Raw genomic sequence first — 16,338 nt, forward strand, 5'->3', positions numbered from 1 at the left:
CTGTAGGTTCAGAGACTTTAGACACTTGATGCGATTGTGAACATATAAACACTAACTGTGCCACCGCTAGCATCGTGTGCTCAGATTCGCGACTCGATTTGTGCTCGCCGTTGGTGCCGTTGCCCGTCGCCACCGTATTGCACGGCGTCATCGGCCCGCGCGCTAACGTCATCAGTCCGCGCCACAGACCAACAGATCTGGGGCACGTTGTCCCACAAAAACAGCTGCCACAGAAGAACCGGATTTCCATGTGTCATCGCTGACATTAGCTACTTTGTCATTGCTGACGTCATCACGACAACTGTGCTGACTTTAGCCATCAGAATATTTTTTGGCCTTATTTTGCTACGCGTACACAAATCTTGTACCAGGAAGTTTGCATGTGCAGTTTTTTGGGCTAAAAATTGCTACGTGCACCCACGACAAACCAATAAGTTTATTTCCTTCAGAACCTACCATATTTTTTGATATGTAATTTTTTCTCAAATTTGTCATATGCTAAGTTTGATATTGAGAAATTCGATGGCAAGATCATTTTTTTCCATATGGCATGTTTAAATGAAAGATGTTCTCACATAGGTAGGCATTCAAAAGGCAAAGTTTACTAAACCAACAAATACGTCATATGACAAATGTGAGGAATTGGTCACTCTCCATCATACAACTCACTTTGTCAACTAATGTTCTGCGTGGAGTCATTAACGATATGGTTGCTGCCTCATTGTGGGCGAAATTGAAGATGTTATACATGAAGAAAAGTATTGCCAATAAATTATGCTTCAAAGAACGTCTGTACACGGTTTGCATGGCAGAATATATCTCTATTCAATCTCATCTTAATAAGTTTAATTTGCTCATTATGGATCTTAAGAAGTTAGATGTGAAAATTGACGATGAGGATAAGGCAATTTTTCTAGTTGTCTCTTAGCGTGCTACCTTTAAACACTTCAAGGAATTTATGATTTATGGCAATCATGGTACCCTTAGTTTTAAGAATATTAAATCAAATTTGTTATCCAAGGAGAAATTTGATGTTGATTCTCATTCTGAAGTTAAAGCTAAGGGTTTACTTGTTAGAGGTATATCATCACATAAAGAAAATTCTTCTGGATCAAAGTCCATATATAAATCAAGAGACTATAAATTCAGATTTTTTTTGCTGTTACTGTAAGAAAATAAATCAAGAAATTTCTTAGTGCTTAAAGTTGAAAAACAAGGAAAAAAATGAGTAATAAGACTCAAAATGAAAAATCTATTGGGGCTAGTTTTGTTGAAAATAAATATGATTGTGAGGCTCTCATTAGCACTACTAATTTGAGGAATTGAACTACTTGGATTATTGATCTAGCTTGCACTTTTCATACATATTCATATACTCGGGGTTTGATTCGTTGCAGTACCAGGCATTGACCTGCTCTACTTGTCCATTGATCTGCGAATGAGCTTTAGAGGAAAAACAAATCTCGGTCCCCAATTCTTCATAGAACTCTTGGAATTCATTACTCGTGAATTGGGTCCTAGTGTCTGTAATAATCCAACCCGGTACTCCGAATCTAGTCACCACGTTCCTCATTATGAAGCGTCTGGCAGCGCTTGCGTTAATCTTGCCCACTAGCTCGGCTTTGATCCACTTTGTCAATATATATATTGTGACCAGTAGATGAATAAGCCCAATAGGAGCCTTAGGGAATGACCCTAGGAGGTCTAAACCCCAAGTAGCAAAAGGCTAGGAAAGAGGAATAGTCTGCAGCACTTGAAATTGGCATTTTTCACATTCTTCACTAGTTCGCTCACATTATTGAGGGTTGTGGACCAGTAAAATTCTTTCTGGAAGGCCTTCTCGAACAAAGTGCGAAAAGATGCATAAGCCCCATAGATGTCTCCATGGATTTCCTCGAGTATTTTCATACCATGCTTATGAGAGATGCACTTTATCAAGACTCCATCGATGCCCCTTCGGTAAATAGCAGTGTTTACCAGAGAATACATCCTCATTTTGCGGGAAATTTGTTTAGATGTGGCAGAGTCCTCAGGGATAACTCGATCCTGAAGAAAAGACTGGATGGGATCCATCCATGATTCTTCGAACTCGAGTGGTGCCGTGGCACCTACCAAGGTGTCGACTTCCATCAGTGAGTGCTTGTCCCTTTTTAGGGCTAGCCACTTCATCATCTATCTTGGTGCTCTGCACCACATACGACTTTGAGAATCTTTCAAGAAAGACTCTAGAAGGTATCAGAGATCAAGAAAATGGTAGGTGAGTGTAACATCCTGAGTTTTATAACATGTTAATTAATTATAAATTTCACTCCCAATTAAAACTCTTTACGATTAATTAAGCTAACTGTTTCGCGGATTCGAAACATCTCGCGTTTGAATTGTATTTGAAACTGTGTATGTAATATTGCGGGCGTGCTAGTATACAGAGTATACAAAAGACAGGATACAATGTAATGGAATTGTAACTTTATTCATTCATATCGAATTCATAAAAGTACATCTTTCGATTACAATTGTTTTACTCCTCAAACGCACACGCTATCTGACTTCTTATATTCCTCGGTGATCGTTTCATCTTTGGTTCCCGGAGCTTCGCGAAGTCTCCGGTTAATTACGCCTATCTTCGGGCTACCTCCGATTAAGCTGCGCTGACGGTCGTTGTATTCAGGTCGTCTCCGAGTCTGCAAGGCTGTAGTCACACGCAACAAAGACCAAGCAAAGTAAGCGTTAGCAATAAAATGCGGTAAAATAAGGGACAACAGTCTGGCATAAGCTTTTTGGACTGTTTATGTATCCCGAATCATCATCGGCCACATAGGCCTCAGAATTATGTTTTTATGAAGAGGTGGGCTAGGAGCGCGGCACGACGCGTAGCTTCGACCGAAAGCAGCAGCATGGCCACAGCCGGGAGCTCCGACGCCGTGCTTGACTCACTAGCTCCTCTTTGGGCCTCGGACTTGTCCTCATCGGCCGTTCCGAAGGCAACATGCCGCAAAGGCGAAAGCCATAGCACCGAACATCCTTAAAAAGGATTAGGTCTCTGGCAATAATTTTATACTGGGGCAACCAAACAAAGCCCTCCTTTCGTATTCTTTTGCATTACATGATTATCACGAGGCAGCAACCATATCACCGAACATCCTATAAAAGGATTAGGTCTCTGGCAATAGCATAAATCAGTATTGGGGCAACCAAAAGAATACCCACACTCTGAATTTTCTGCAACACACGATCACTGACAAGCAGTAGCCATATGAACGCAAGCCTCATGGCACGACGGCCAGACATCAGTGCATAGCATCACCATCATAGAGAAGGGTAGCACCAGGCCACCACCACTCGGCTAAGAATAGGAGGAGGAAAGGAGAGCCTCAGTTTTAGCATCATCGGCGGTCTCCGAGCACGACGGCACGAAGGCCGAGCTATCACAGAACATCAGCATGAAGCATAGCGGCCGGGCCTCAGGTTTTCATCACCGGCCAATCGGACCCGCAGCATCACATCAGTGAGCACCAAAAGCAGGAGCACGCCGACGCGAAGGCCGGGGACAAGCGTAATTGCAGCAGCAGCCGGGCCAAGGTGAGGCACAAGTGAGGCATTAGCACGAAGGCTGAGCACACAGAGAGTCAACCGGCCGGGCATAAGCAGGACACCACGGCGAGGGGCACGACGGCTCGAAGGCCGGGCCATAACACAGAGAGAGTGTAGCAATAATTCAACAACGGGGGGGTGGCCTCAGCTCTCATCACCGGCCGACCCCCTCGGCGACATCATGCCCACACAGGAGAAAGAAAAGAAGGAGTAGTCTGAGAATCACCTTGGACGGCGGCGTGGACAGAGATGAGGTCCATGGTAGTAGAGACAAAGCGGCCGGCGGCGGCGGGTACGAGGTGAAGCTCACGCGTTTTTTCCCCAAAGAACTCTCCTCCTCCTTCCTCTCTTCGGGCAGTAGCAGGACCTTAGCACCGGTGGCAGTAGAACGCGGTGGTGCAAAGTTTTGGCGCAGCAGGGCCCCCTGTCTTCTCCCCAAAAACTCTCCTCTCTAACGAATCGATGCATCTCCTTATATAAGCACCAACCATGAGCCACCAGATGCGAAAATCCTGTGATTCGGTTAAGGATTTGGCTCAAAATGATTGGGGATAGAGTCAATTAGAGATTTGAATGAGGTGCAGCTTGGATTCGGATGAGGATTAAGGAGAATCCCCTTCCGATTTCATTGGAGATAGAGGAGAGAGAGAGGGGTTTTGGAAGGAGCTCGGTTGGGGATTGAAAGGAGGCAGCACCCAGGCTTGCGTGCGCTGTTCGGCTGGAGGTCGAAGGAGCTGGGGGCGCCTGGTGCTGGAGCTAAAAGATAAGGTGGCCAGTGGTCCAGCCCAGCTGGGGCTTACACGGGCTGGAAGAAGTATTGGGCCAGCTAAGGAAAATGAGGCTGTGTAGGCCAGCCCAGCAAGGTGAGCATGTGTTGTTTTTTCTTCTTCCTTCTTTTCTCTATTTTATTGCAATATTTACATATGTATGTATGTAGCATATACGTGTATACGTATAGCTCTTTTGTTATATCAAAATGACATCGTACACTAACTAAAGTCAAGGAAGTGTATATATATATATATATATATATACTGAATTGAATAGGTGTTCCAAAGTGCACTAGAATCAATTTCAAAATAATCCCTGTATTAAATTGGTTCATATGCATTGGTTTGGGATCTTTATGGTTCTTTGTGTGGAGATTTGAAATCGAATGTCTCTCAATTCCAAATCTACTCTTAGATTCCATTCAGCTCAAATCTAATTCGAATTCAAATCATCTTCAAAATCTCAAGATCCAAGTCTAAATCATTGTTCAAATATGTTCAAATGAGTTGACCCTAATCCAAGGTCAAAACTAAATTTAAATACTCCATTTGAATTTATTTCAAACTTCCTCCTTATTTGTTCCTTTTCTTTTCCTCTTTTCTTCCATTTCTCACAAGGCCGGATTTCCCCCTTTCCTTCTCCCTCGCGTGGCCTAGCTAGCCCGACCTTCTTTCCCCCTCTCCTTCTCCATCGCGTGGCCCAGCCAGCCCGGCCTTCTTTTCCCCTCTCCTTCTTCCGCGCTCAGCCCGCTCGCATGCGCTGCCGGCCCAGCTCGCCCGCGCGCCTGTTGCACCGTACACGTGCCGACCATCCAACCTTTGCCCGCCCGCGCCTCTCCTTCCTCCTCCAGCGTGACGCCGCACCGCGACAGCCACCTCCTCCGGGGAAAATATCCTCACCAGCCTCCGCCTCTCCCACTCTCTCCCTTATCTCTCTGCCCATGCCACACCGCCCATACCTCTGCAAGTCGCATGACTTTTGTGCCCTGCCCGTGTGTGGACAGCGCAGAGCGCCCACACCGCGGGAAATGCGGTGGGTGCTGCCCTGCCACCTCACCGCCAACGACCGCGTGATGCTAGTGTGATCACCACCTCTCTGCTCACCTCTCTCCCGTCTCCCATTCTATAAATAGAGTGCCCCGATCTCTCTCACTCTCTGTTTCCCCATTTCATCACCACCACAGTGTCACCTCCACCGTCATTCCTGCCGCTGCGACCTCGCCACCGTAGTTTTGCCCCCAACGAGCTACCGAGGAGCACAAGGAGGACACCGTAGACCCCTTACCGCTCTCCAACGACCAAGAGCCCGACGAGAGTCCGCCTGCTAAGATATATTTCTACTTGGTTTAACAAAAAACTCATCAAAAAGGCCTTTAGAAACACAATGATGTGAGAGGGGAGAACACACGCTTTAGAAAAGTGGACATGTGCAAATGGAAAAGTTGATCCTGAGGCATAGATGAATTCCTTGTTATGGGATTGAGCATGGTTAGAAAGATATGAGTTTCAGCTAAACAATTGCACTATTCAGAAGCTTAATGGTCTATTTGCTCACTGTTTCCTTTGATTGCTATCTTTCTCCTTGAATTTTATCTTCAGAGCTCTGAAAATCCTTATTTGCATTTATAACCATTTTTTATTTCCTTTTTGAAGTTTCCATTGAGGTCAGATGGTCTTGAAAGTTCTCCTTTATTAGTCGGTGTATCAGAATGATCATGACGACTTCCCCATGCTTAAATTTTGCTCGTTCTTGAGCATATAGTATTTTGAAGAAGCCGTGCTGACTAATTCTTGATTGCGTCATCTTCTGAATTTTGACCATTATAGAAATGCAGTGGCTCAACGAGAAACTCATATCAATAGATTGTGGACAAGGATGTGTAACACAAAAGAGATATTTGGTTTTCAGGGGGGATATCCAGCAAAGTTTGCGCTAATTCTACTATAGAATAGACAATGCATGGATAAAAGGCTAGCAAACAAGTGACAGAAATGCAAAAGGAATGGCCAGCTTAGAGTTTCCTATCAATAGAATACAATCTTAACCCAACTCACCAAATTAAAGATCATCATCATCATATGAATTATCATGGAAGTGAAAGCATAAATGATAGTGATTACATAAGCTACCGTAAATAGTTGAGTGATAATATGACATTCCTAAGGTAGGTATTAGGGGTCTGCCACTATTCCTTCTAAGTTTTAGATGGCCAATTACAAGTAACCTCCAGCATGAACAACACTAGAAAGGTGTCATACTTAAAACATAAGAGAAAGTAGAAAACAAAGCTCCAGATACATGGCCTCAAAGATAAAGGAAATGATAGGAATGAAATACTAGTTACGAGGCCAATTATTCTACGCATGTTAGTGCCTATTGGAAGCCTGGTGGAGGAGGCCCCCAGATCTGGGTGAAGAATGGATGCCACATCCTCGCGGTAAGCTCGTCTACCATGGTCTACATGTCTTGGGTGTTCTGCTCAAACTCCACTGCAGTGGTGGTCATGGTGCCTACCACGTCGTTGTTCTTGTCTGCCAACTGGTACAAGTTCCACGTGTGTAGCCGTGGATCCTCAGGCAGGTGCAATAGTCCTTCTGGCTTGTACTCGTGGTATGGCACCAGACCTGGCTTGTAATGTGGTGGAGGCGCGAACTGTGGTAGAGGCGTGTAGTATTGCTGTTGTCCTCTGAAAGTAGCTACTGGGTCAAAGTCGTGTTGTGGCACTTGAACCTCCCGCCCATCCTAGCCCTTATCGGATGGGGCCTTTGGTGGTGGGGACTCTGTCACTACTGCTGCTGAAGACGAGGATCTGTGCACCCGCTTCTTGTACTTGGTGCGCTCGATCTCCTAGCCCTCGAGAATATTGTACTTGCTGCTAAAGAAGAGGACATGTGCACCCACTTCTTGTACTTGCTACATGGCATTAACATCGCATAGAGGCATATGCTCGACCATATCCATACTCCGCTTGTCGCATTTAACAACCATAGACTTGTCTCCCTTAACCATGATGACGCCTTTAGGGCCGGGCATCTTCATACATTGGTATGCGTATTGAGTTTCCACCGTGAATTTGGCTAGTGCTGATCGAACAAGGATTGCATTGTACGCTGTTTTGAAATTGGCCACATCGAAAGTGATCTTCTCTCTCCAAAAATTGTCAGGCTTTCCAAAAGTCACTGGGAGAGTTATCTATCCCAATGGGCCAGATGAGGAACCAAGTATGATTCGTGGAACAATCTTTTCACTGGCTTGATCTTTGTCCTGGGTGTCTGCATGGCATCTAGAGTATTGACGAACATAATATTCAAGAAACTCCCATCATCGACAAGCACACGACTAACCTTGAAGTTTTTTTATCGTAGGACCGACCACGATGGGGAACCTTCCTAGTTTGGTGATGAACTCTGTGCAATCTCCCTGATTGAAAGTGATCGCAACATCTGACCACTTAGCTGCTATGGGGATAAGAGAGACAATTGTGTAAACCTCCCTCTCCATGTTTTTGTATTCTCTCTTGGAGTTGTAAGATTATGATCCTCTGAAGATGTGATTGACTTCGTGATCTGTCACTTGAAAAAGCTATTCAGCTTCTTCAGAGTTGTCTTCCTACTGTTGCCCAACCTTTTGATTTGGAGCAACATCGACAAGCTTTCCCCTATTGTGCTTCTTGAGTTCAATCAAGAAAACTCAGCAATTAGCTAAGCTGTGAGTGTCCAACTTGTGTATGGGGCACCATATCTTACCTTTTGGGGTCCTACTTCCCCCTTCTGCAACTCAACCGCCATAATCTCAGCTCCACCTCCTTTCTTCTTTTTACTGGCTTGGTTGCCGTTTTTATTGGTCTTCCTCTTTTTGACGCCTTTAGATGATTCTCAGTTAGTCCCTGGCTGGGCGAACATGTTACCCTTGTCTAGGGAATGCTATCAATCAATGGTTTTAACCACTGCACAATATCCATCAGCCAATTTAAAGAGTTATGTGACCGTCTTCGGTTGCTTTATGGCTAGATCTTCAGACATCCTCAGATCACATACCCCTTAGAAGGCACTGATCATCGATTTATCGTCGATACCAGAGATTGTATTACAAACAGATGCAAACCTCTTGACAAAGTTGCATTGGATTTCATTGTCATCTTGACGGAGGTGCCATCGATCATCCTCTGTGCCAGATTGGTCATAAGTTCCTTGGAATTTTTTTGATGAATTTCCTGCATAGGTCTAACCATGAATGGATCGAGCCTACAGGCAAGTTGATGAGCCATGACCTGACTGGGCTTGAGAGTAACATGGGAAGATATTGTGCTAACCTTCTCATCTCCCACAGCCGATTGAATGGCTCTAGTTTAGACTTGGAGGAACTCGCTAGGATTAGTGCTCCTATCGTACTTTTCTTGTAGACTAGGCTGGAACCTAGACGGCCAGCAGATACCACGGAGTCTGGAAGAGAATGCCTGGCAACCTATGACCACACTAGATGACCTCTGGTACCTCAGGGAAGGAATCCCACCATCAAAAGCTAAGCCACAATCATCAGAGCTAGAACTAACCTCTACCGGTGACTTGCCACACCTCATAGTTAGCCTACGTCGGGTATCGAGCTTATAGTGTAAGTCTTGCCTGTCTTGACTTCTGGCCAATGTAGATCACTACGACCGATGCCCACGCCCCTCTAGTTGGCCTGTGTTGATGCCATTGGTCCTGGGTCCTGGAATGAGAAGCCGATAATTTAGACGTAGTTGTGTAGCACTTAATCACATGTGAAGCTTCTGCCATTAGTTGGGAATCATATGCATGATCATCCATACTGTGCAAGCATATGAGGACTGCAGGAAAATCTCCAATTTCTAGGGGAGGATAGCTGAGTAGAATCCTGACACTGCGCATACAGATTGAAGTGCTGGACTTAAAGTCATGAACTCTGTCACCTCTAGCCCTCGAGTCGAACAATCTTAGCTGAAGAGGGGCACCTATATTTCTTGAGAGTTTTGTGCATGATCGCGTTCTTCTCTTTCTCTATTGCGAGTTGCAGCGGGTGGCTCCTCCTCCTCCCTACTTGGCGGATCAGAAGGTGCATGTCTAATCGCGTTGATACCTCAAAGGCAAGCTCTCCCTTCAGCATCTCCAGATCTGATCCAAAGGTTACTCAGTGGATGGTAACACCAGAAGCCGGAGCCATGGTTGAATTATCGGAGCCATGCTCCATGGGAACGATTGTCTTGACTTTCAAGTTCCGACACTTGATACTAGGAAGTTACGATGTGGTCCTTGCGAGGCTCGATTGACTTGTCGAGACCTGAGTCCATGGAGGTTCTGAAATTATCATAGAACCCGTCATCGGAGAACCAGATCGAGGATGCATAATGTTGTTGTAAGTAGTTGATGATGATGCCATTGAGATCCCCACAGACTACGCTGGCTGTTCAAGGTTGGTAAATCGATCTAGGCAAATATTTATAAAACTGGGGATACATGAGCCTCCAGCTACTCGATCATAGAGAGCTTGATGAACACAAGGTTTAGACAAGTTCAAGCCTCCCTTAGGGTAGTAGTCCTATGATGTGTTTTTGCTTTCGCATTGTATTATCTTAAGAATCATAGAGTGCAATGGGGTGTGTGTCTCGATCTATTATTATGCTACTCGGTGAGTTCTTCCGTGTGTTGGATCTTGCATAGGGTTGCATTGTCAGGCTCTCGTAGGTTGTGTCTTGCGTCAAAGAATGAGGGATTGGATGAGTGTCCCCTAGATGTGCTCCTTGACCCTCCTTATATAGTCTTGGTAGGGGTAGACGTATCTCGCCTAGAGTCTTACCTTTTAAATATCTAAGAGATATTTTCCTTGTAGTATACGAAAGATTCCTGAGAATAGATTTATGGCTTGTTTTATCCCATGGCAATTGCAAATATACCGTACGGGTGTATAATCCTTGATTTAATGGGTATTCTATTATTATATTCTACTGTTATATCAAGTAGTGTCCGTACTTATTAGTTATCCGGTCTGTAGCATCTAGGCACCTATGTAAGTGGTAAGTGTTTTGGTGATTAATGACAACCATATCATTGTGACTAGCATGTTTGCTTTGAAGGGTAATCAAAAAATTAGTTTACAATGGTGTTGGACGATCTTGGTCCCTTAATTGATTGAATGAACGATCAAAGTATGTGAATGTCAAGATTAAGGACCTTCTAGTTCTAAGTGTCATAAGGAGATGAATGATATTTAGAGTAGTATAGGCTCTCTTTATTTGTTCTTTGATCGTACTATAAAGAGGGGTTAAGAGTAGTAGTTTGACCTAATTGAGTCTAAACTTGGTTGGATGCACACTCGTGAAATTTGAAGTGAAACCCATGGATGAGTTGAAGTGAAGATAGGACTTAAAGAAGTTTGAATTGGACAAGTTCTGAAAAAACTCTACACGTCAGATAGTCTGGCGCTGAGACATTTATACATGTCAGAGCTTTTATTTCGGCGCTCTTGTACATGCTGGATGATCCGACGGTGTGAAGTTGGCTACGCCAGAGTATTTTTCAAAAGATGGACTTCAAGCTTGTACACGCCAAATAGTCCGGCGTATACATCGGATGCTTTGCTGAAGAAATTCCAGAGGTTCTGTTAACTGAAAAATAGACTTATACACGCCAGATGGTCCGACATATACATCGGAGGCTTCGCGGAGCATTTAGTGAAGTAACGGCTAGTTTTGGGTGGATGATTCACACCGAATGGTCTGGTGTTTGGAGCCTGTGCACGCCAAATCATATGACATTCACGAAAAATGTGAGTGGTTCAACAACGGTTAGTTTTGGACCTCTAGCCTATATATACCCCCTCATTTCATCTTACTGGGTAACCTTGCGATTTAGAAGAGCTGAAACACTTAGTGTGTGATCAAGAGATAAGGGAGTGCACTAAAGTGATTTGCAAAGTTCTTAATTGAATATTAAGGACATCATTAGTGCAAGGAGAGTAGCAAGTGCGCATTTAGTTGTAGTCTAGGCTTTATTTGAGTTAAGTGAAGCTATTTGCTTGTTACTTTTGGTGGTTGGTAACACCTAGCTGATCTTGGTGAGCTCTTAGAGTTGTTGTGGGAGCCCTAAGAGTAAGCTTTGTGCTTGATTTGAAGCTTGCCAATCTGGAGATGAAGAAGTGGTTATCATTAGGGAGCACTTGAGTTTTGGTGACTCAAGGGGGGTGATATACTTAGTGAATGCTCCAACGAAGATTAGGAGTACCAACTCTTTGATACCTAAAAAAAAAATCGATTTCTTGCCCGTCGCTTTACTTTCCCATATTAATTTTAAGCATTTACTTTCTTGCAAGCTAATGTTTCGCAATTATCTTCTTGTTGTACCTTACATGTTTTCTTACTTATCATTCTATCAAATTTAATCGTTGTAGTTGCTTTACTACTACTATTCATCTAGTATAAAATTGTTTATTTGTTCTAAAGTTTGATTGAAGTAGCTTTAATTAGAACTCATTTCACCTCTCTTGAACCACTAGATCCTTTTACGGTCAAGGTCACCAGCAGGTTTAGAGAACTGTGGTTCGATTTTTGCTTGTGTTTCTCAGTCCCATATCCCGATGTTGGTTGGAGTGAACATATGTGCACTTCAGGTAGCACATTTTCCTGCTTAGATTCTGAATTTCTGATCGAGCTTGCACACTTTTCTGTAACTGTTATTGTAGGTTCAGGCATTTGATGTGACCATATATAGCCATGAGCTAGCTCTACACTTGTGTCTTCTCTGTATGTAAGCACATATAAAACCAACCGTTTTGCTCATAATCACCAATCAAACAACACTTATTATTCTTAGTCCTACATTGTTTAGCACAGAGTATTTCACAAGATACATAGGCCACCTGATTTAGCACAAATGCAAGGAGAATGGTACAGCTGTTGCATAGGCTTCCTGTTGCTAGGAAGTTTTCAGAGTTCTATTTCTTTGGTGTATCTGCATACTTCCAGGTGGTATGTGCAAAGGAAGTGTATTGTCTTCCACCAGCCACATCTTCTTCGCGTATCTGGCTGGTAATTTCTTTCAGATCCTCATCTGTCAGCTTCACCTTCAAGGAATCAATGTTGGCATCTAGATTCTTGATTTTAGTTGTCCCTGAGAAATTAATCAAATTATAGAAAACATCTGTCAGCAACCAAATGTAGGATTAATGGAGCACATAAACAATAAGCTTGTCTGCTGATGACTTGCTTTGGACTTGGAAGTAAAAAAAAAAAAGCACAGAAGGATTGAAAAATACACTTGTTAAATCAAGCCATGTCTAGGACCAACAAAATTATTTTCTAGCTTAGTGAAACACCCATCAGGATGTTGTTTCTAACTTTCTATTATCAGGATATGTTCCTCTACCTAGGTGCTCCTCTGCTAGAGCAGATTAGATGATAATTGAAACAGGATGCCGTTCAAATTATCTGTAACCATTGTTCTAGTTATCTATAACTCATGAATAATTATTTTCTCTGAAAAGTATATACAGGAAAAGTATTCATCTCGATGTGTTACTGTTGTGGACACCTTTGTGGGCCACACCTACCATCACGAGGTGCGGCTAGGCCGGTAACAACTCAGAGCCCACAACCATGGCAGAGGCTTAGAGATAAGCCTCTCATCTATCTTCAGTTAGTTTAGATAGTTTACTTAATTATCAAATTAGCTCCAGATTACTTAATTATCAAATTAGCTCCAGATTGTTATAGAAAAAGATTCGTTAGTCGGCTGGATTAGATCATGGTTATTGAGGCCAGCTCTATATAATGAGCAGCAAGGTTTCCATTAAGCAAAATTTAAACCCAGTTCCATCTAATTCGGCTCCTCAGATCCTCCTTCAGAGGGCGAGTACACTTCCACCATTTGCTATCCAACACCCAATCCACAAACCATATCATTAACACTGCACAGCAATGGTACGAGAATGGGATTATAAAGTCACCTGGTATAGGAACCACATCATTCCCTTGATGCAGAACCCAAGCTAAAGCTAACTGAATAGGGCTACACTGGTGCTTCTTTGCCAGGTCTTCCATTTTCAGATAAATTTGCTTGTTCTTCTCCATATTTTCTGCTACGAACCTAGGATGCCCTTGCTGACAGAACCAAAGTGAAAATGCCTAAGTAAGCTGGTATAATTGAAATTACTGATGCACTTCTTCAGACAGAAATGATGGCTCGAGGCAGATTATATTCGTACCAGGTTGGATTCAGCAGATACTTGTTCTGTAACTCCTCTTCCGCCAAAAAACCCTCGCCCGATTGGACTGTATGGAACAATTCCGATGCCAAATTCTCTAGAGTACACAGCAGATTTTGTTACATGATAGTTAATCAGGACTACCATGGACTGGTACATGCTGCAGAACTCACCTGCAGAGCGGCACTATCTCGGGCTCTATGTCGCGAGACCAGAGAGACCACTCCATCTGCACCGCGGAGATTGGGTGCACAGCGTGCGCACGCCTAATTGTGTCAGGGCTCGCCTCCGACAACCCAATGTACCTGACCTTCCCTTCCTCCACCAATTTCTTGAGCTCACCAATCTGCATCAATTTCAACACGACAAATCACATGAACAACCACACCAACGACGGCAATTTGTTAAGAAAAAAGAGAGGCAAGCAGAAAGCGCAGGCTGCAGAGACCGTGTCTTCGATGGGTATGGTGCAGTCGACGCGGTGCTGGTAGTAGAGGTCGATGTAGTCCACGCCGAGGCGGTGCAGGCTGGCCTCGCAGCAGGCGCGCACATACTCCGGCCGGCCGCACACGGTCCGCGCCCCGCTCTCGTCCCGTCGTATCCCGAACTTGGTGGCCACCTGCACCTGCTCCCGCGGCAGCTGCTTCAGCGCCTGGACACACGCACGCACGCACGCAGCCAGCCAGAACTTCCGCGCGTCAACAGATCTCCCTCGAGAAGGAAAAAGCAGAGAAGGCCATACAGAGAAACCAAGAAAGGACGGACGGACGGACCTTGCCGAGGAGTATCTCGTTGGTGAGGGGCCCGTAGACGTCGGAGGTGTCGAAGAAGGTGACCCCGCGGCGGAAGGCGTGGGCGATGACGGCGACGCCGGCGTCGTCGTCGAGCGGGGAGTTGTAGGCGCCCGTCAGCCCCATGCACCCGAACCCCAGCTTCGACACCTTCGATCATCCGTCGAACCAATCAACCGACCGACTCGATTCAATCAGGCACGGTGGGAATGGAACTGACAAGTAAGCAATCGATCGATGGAGACGGGAAGGAAGAGAGGATTCACCTCCAATCCCTGGGTGCCGAGCCTGACGCGGGGAATCTGCGCGGATTGCTCCATGGCCTCGCTTCGCTCGCAGTCGCAGCGGCGGCGGCACCCAGCGGCAGCGAGGACTGGGGAGCGCCCGAGTGGGGGACCAGTCCTGGGGAGGCGTTGCGGATTTGCGGTCGTGTTGGCGTGTTGCCGAGAGATATTTGTGGGAAGGCCAGGCAGCGGCCCGCCTTGCCGGCCCAGTTCGAGAGAAACCTTGCAAGCCAGATGGTCTATGATTGCCATGCGTGGAAGAAACCTTCTCAATTAGGATCCGTCTCCATGTCATTTACCTGAGATACAGTCACTTTTCCACACTGTTCATCGAAATCCAACCACCCAGATTTGTTCCACTTTTTAACCTTATATTCTCACCCCACCCCTTACCACCTCTTCATTTTCACTTGACCCGCCGCCACTCTAATGCCATCGATCCCTATCCCGACCGACCACTGTCTCATGGACCTTATTGGCGTCGCACAACTCCCGTAAGGCCTTGCCTGCGCTCCTCCTCCCTCTCCGTGTGCCTCCTCCCACCTCTCTCATTGGTGCATGCGTTCTTCTTCAACTTCGGCGACGTTCACCCCCGCCTCAACCGCCACCTCGTGTGGCTATGGCGGAGCCACCGCCAACGTCGCTAACCACTGCAAATCGACACCCCCATCGACCATACCCACCCACCAGTTGTTCTCCGCCACCGCGACGGGAGGCACCCTCGCTGCCTTGCCGTCCCACTCACCACCTGCCACCTCTGCTAACCAGCGAACCTTCCCGACGATCCCTCTAAACCCGCTGGAGCAAGGTAATACCCACCCCTAACCCTAAATCCCCAAATCCCCTAACCCTAGATCCTCTAAATAATGTTAAAATTTTGGCGACTGAGAAATTTGCAAGATCTCATGGCTGAGATATAGCAAATATGTTTCAATTAATGAAGAGCTGAAAATCGATCGGACTTGTAACACCTTGGGACACCACACAAGCCTGAAATGCCACTAAACAACCCTACAAGCACACCAAACGAGAAAATTTCAGTAGCACCTCCCTAGAAATAGAGGCAACGCGGAAGTAACTACATATAGATATAAATATAAATTATAGAGGTAAAACATCACACTATCATTATTAATGATCCTAAGAGGATAAAGATACGAATTCCAATGACCACATCAATCACAACTATACCATTCATCCAACATGATAACAATGCAATTTCACTAGTGAATGACATTGGGATTTTTTACTATTAAAAGCATTACAACATGTATGTGACGACAAGTCATATGGTGAAGGTGAATAAGGTGCTACTACTCTCATCCCGCATGCTCGCTTCCTAAAGGACTTTTGAGAAAAAAAATACAAGGGTAAAATTGGAAAATCTCAGCAAGTGAACTACTTTAACAAGCTATTTTAAACCATCGTTTGTGAAATATTAGTTTAATAATTTAATAAGTATGGAGAGTATTAACATAAACTTAGCAATTTCATCCTAAAGTAATTAAAAAGCTACTCCTCCATATGTAAACATAAAGTGATCATAATACTCAAACTTCATCATAATATACATAAAGAACTACTCATCTCATATGACATAATATGTTCCTCATAAATAAATTGTAAGCTTCAAAGGATAAAATGCACATGACTCATAAGAGTTTCTACATCTAAGGCATTATGAA

The 16,338-nt window shown here is 44.7% G+C and overlaps 1 protein-coding gene across 1 annotated transcript; it reads right to left on the reverse strand.

The window, feature by feature from the left end:
- Positions 1–12,135: 12,135 nt before the first annotated feature.
- LOC133907547 (probable aldo-keto reductase 1) lies at positions 12,136–14,807 on the reverse strand. Its single transcript, XM_062349613.1, has 7 exons — positions 14,636–14,807; positions 14,352–14,519; positions 14,027–14,230; positions 13,752–13,924; positions 13,579–13,675; positions 13,321–13,474; positions 12,136–12,485 (listed from the first exon to the last, which is right to left on the reverse strand). Exons 1-7 carry the CDS (start codon positions 14,687–14,689, stop codon positions 12,310–12,312), a joined length of 1,026 nt encoding a protein of 341 aa, XP_062205597.1. The 5' UTR covers positions 14,690–14,807; the 3' UTR covers positions 12,136–12,309.
- Between the last annotated feature and the right edge of the window lie 1,531 nt (positions 14,808–16,338).

The sequence above is a fragment of the Phragmites australis genome, chromosome 2 (genome assembly GCF_958298935.1).
Source record: "Phragmites australis chromosome 2, lpPhrAust1.1, whole genome shotgun sequence".
Taxonomy (NCBI): Eukaryota; Viridiplantae; Streptophyta; class Magnoliopsida; order Poales; family Poaceae; genus Phragmites; species Phragmites australis.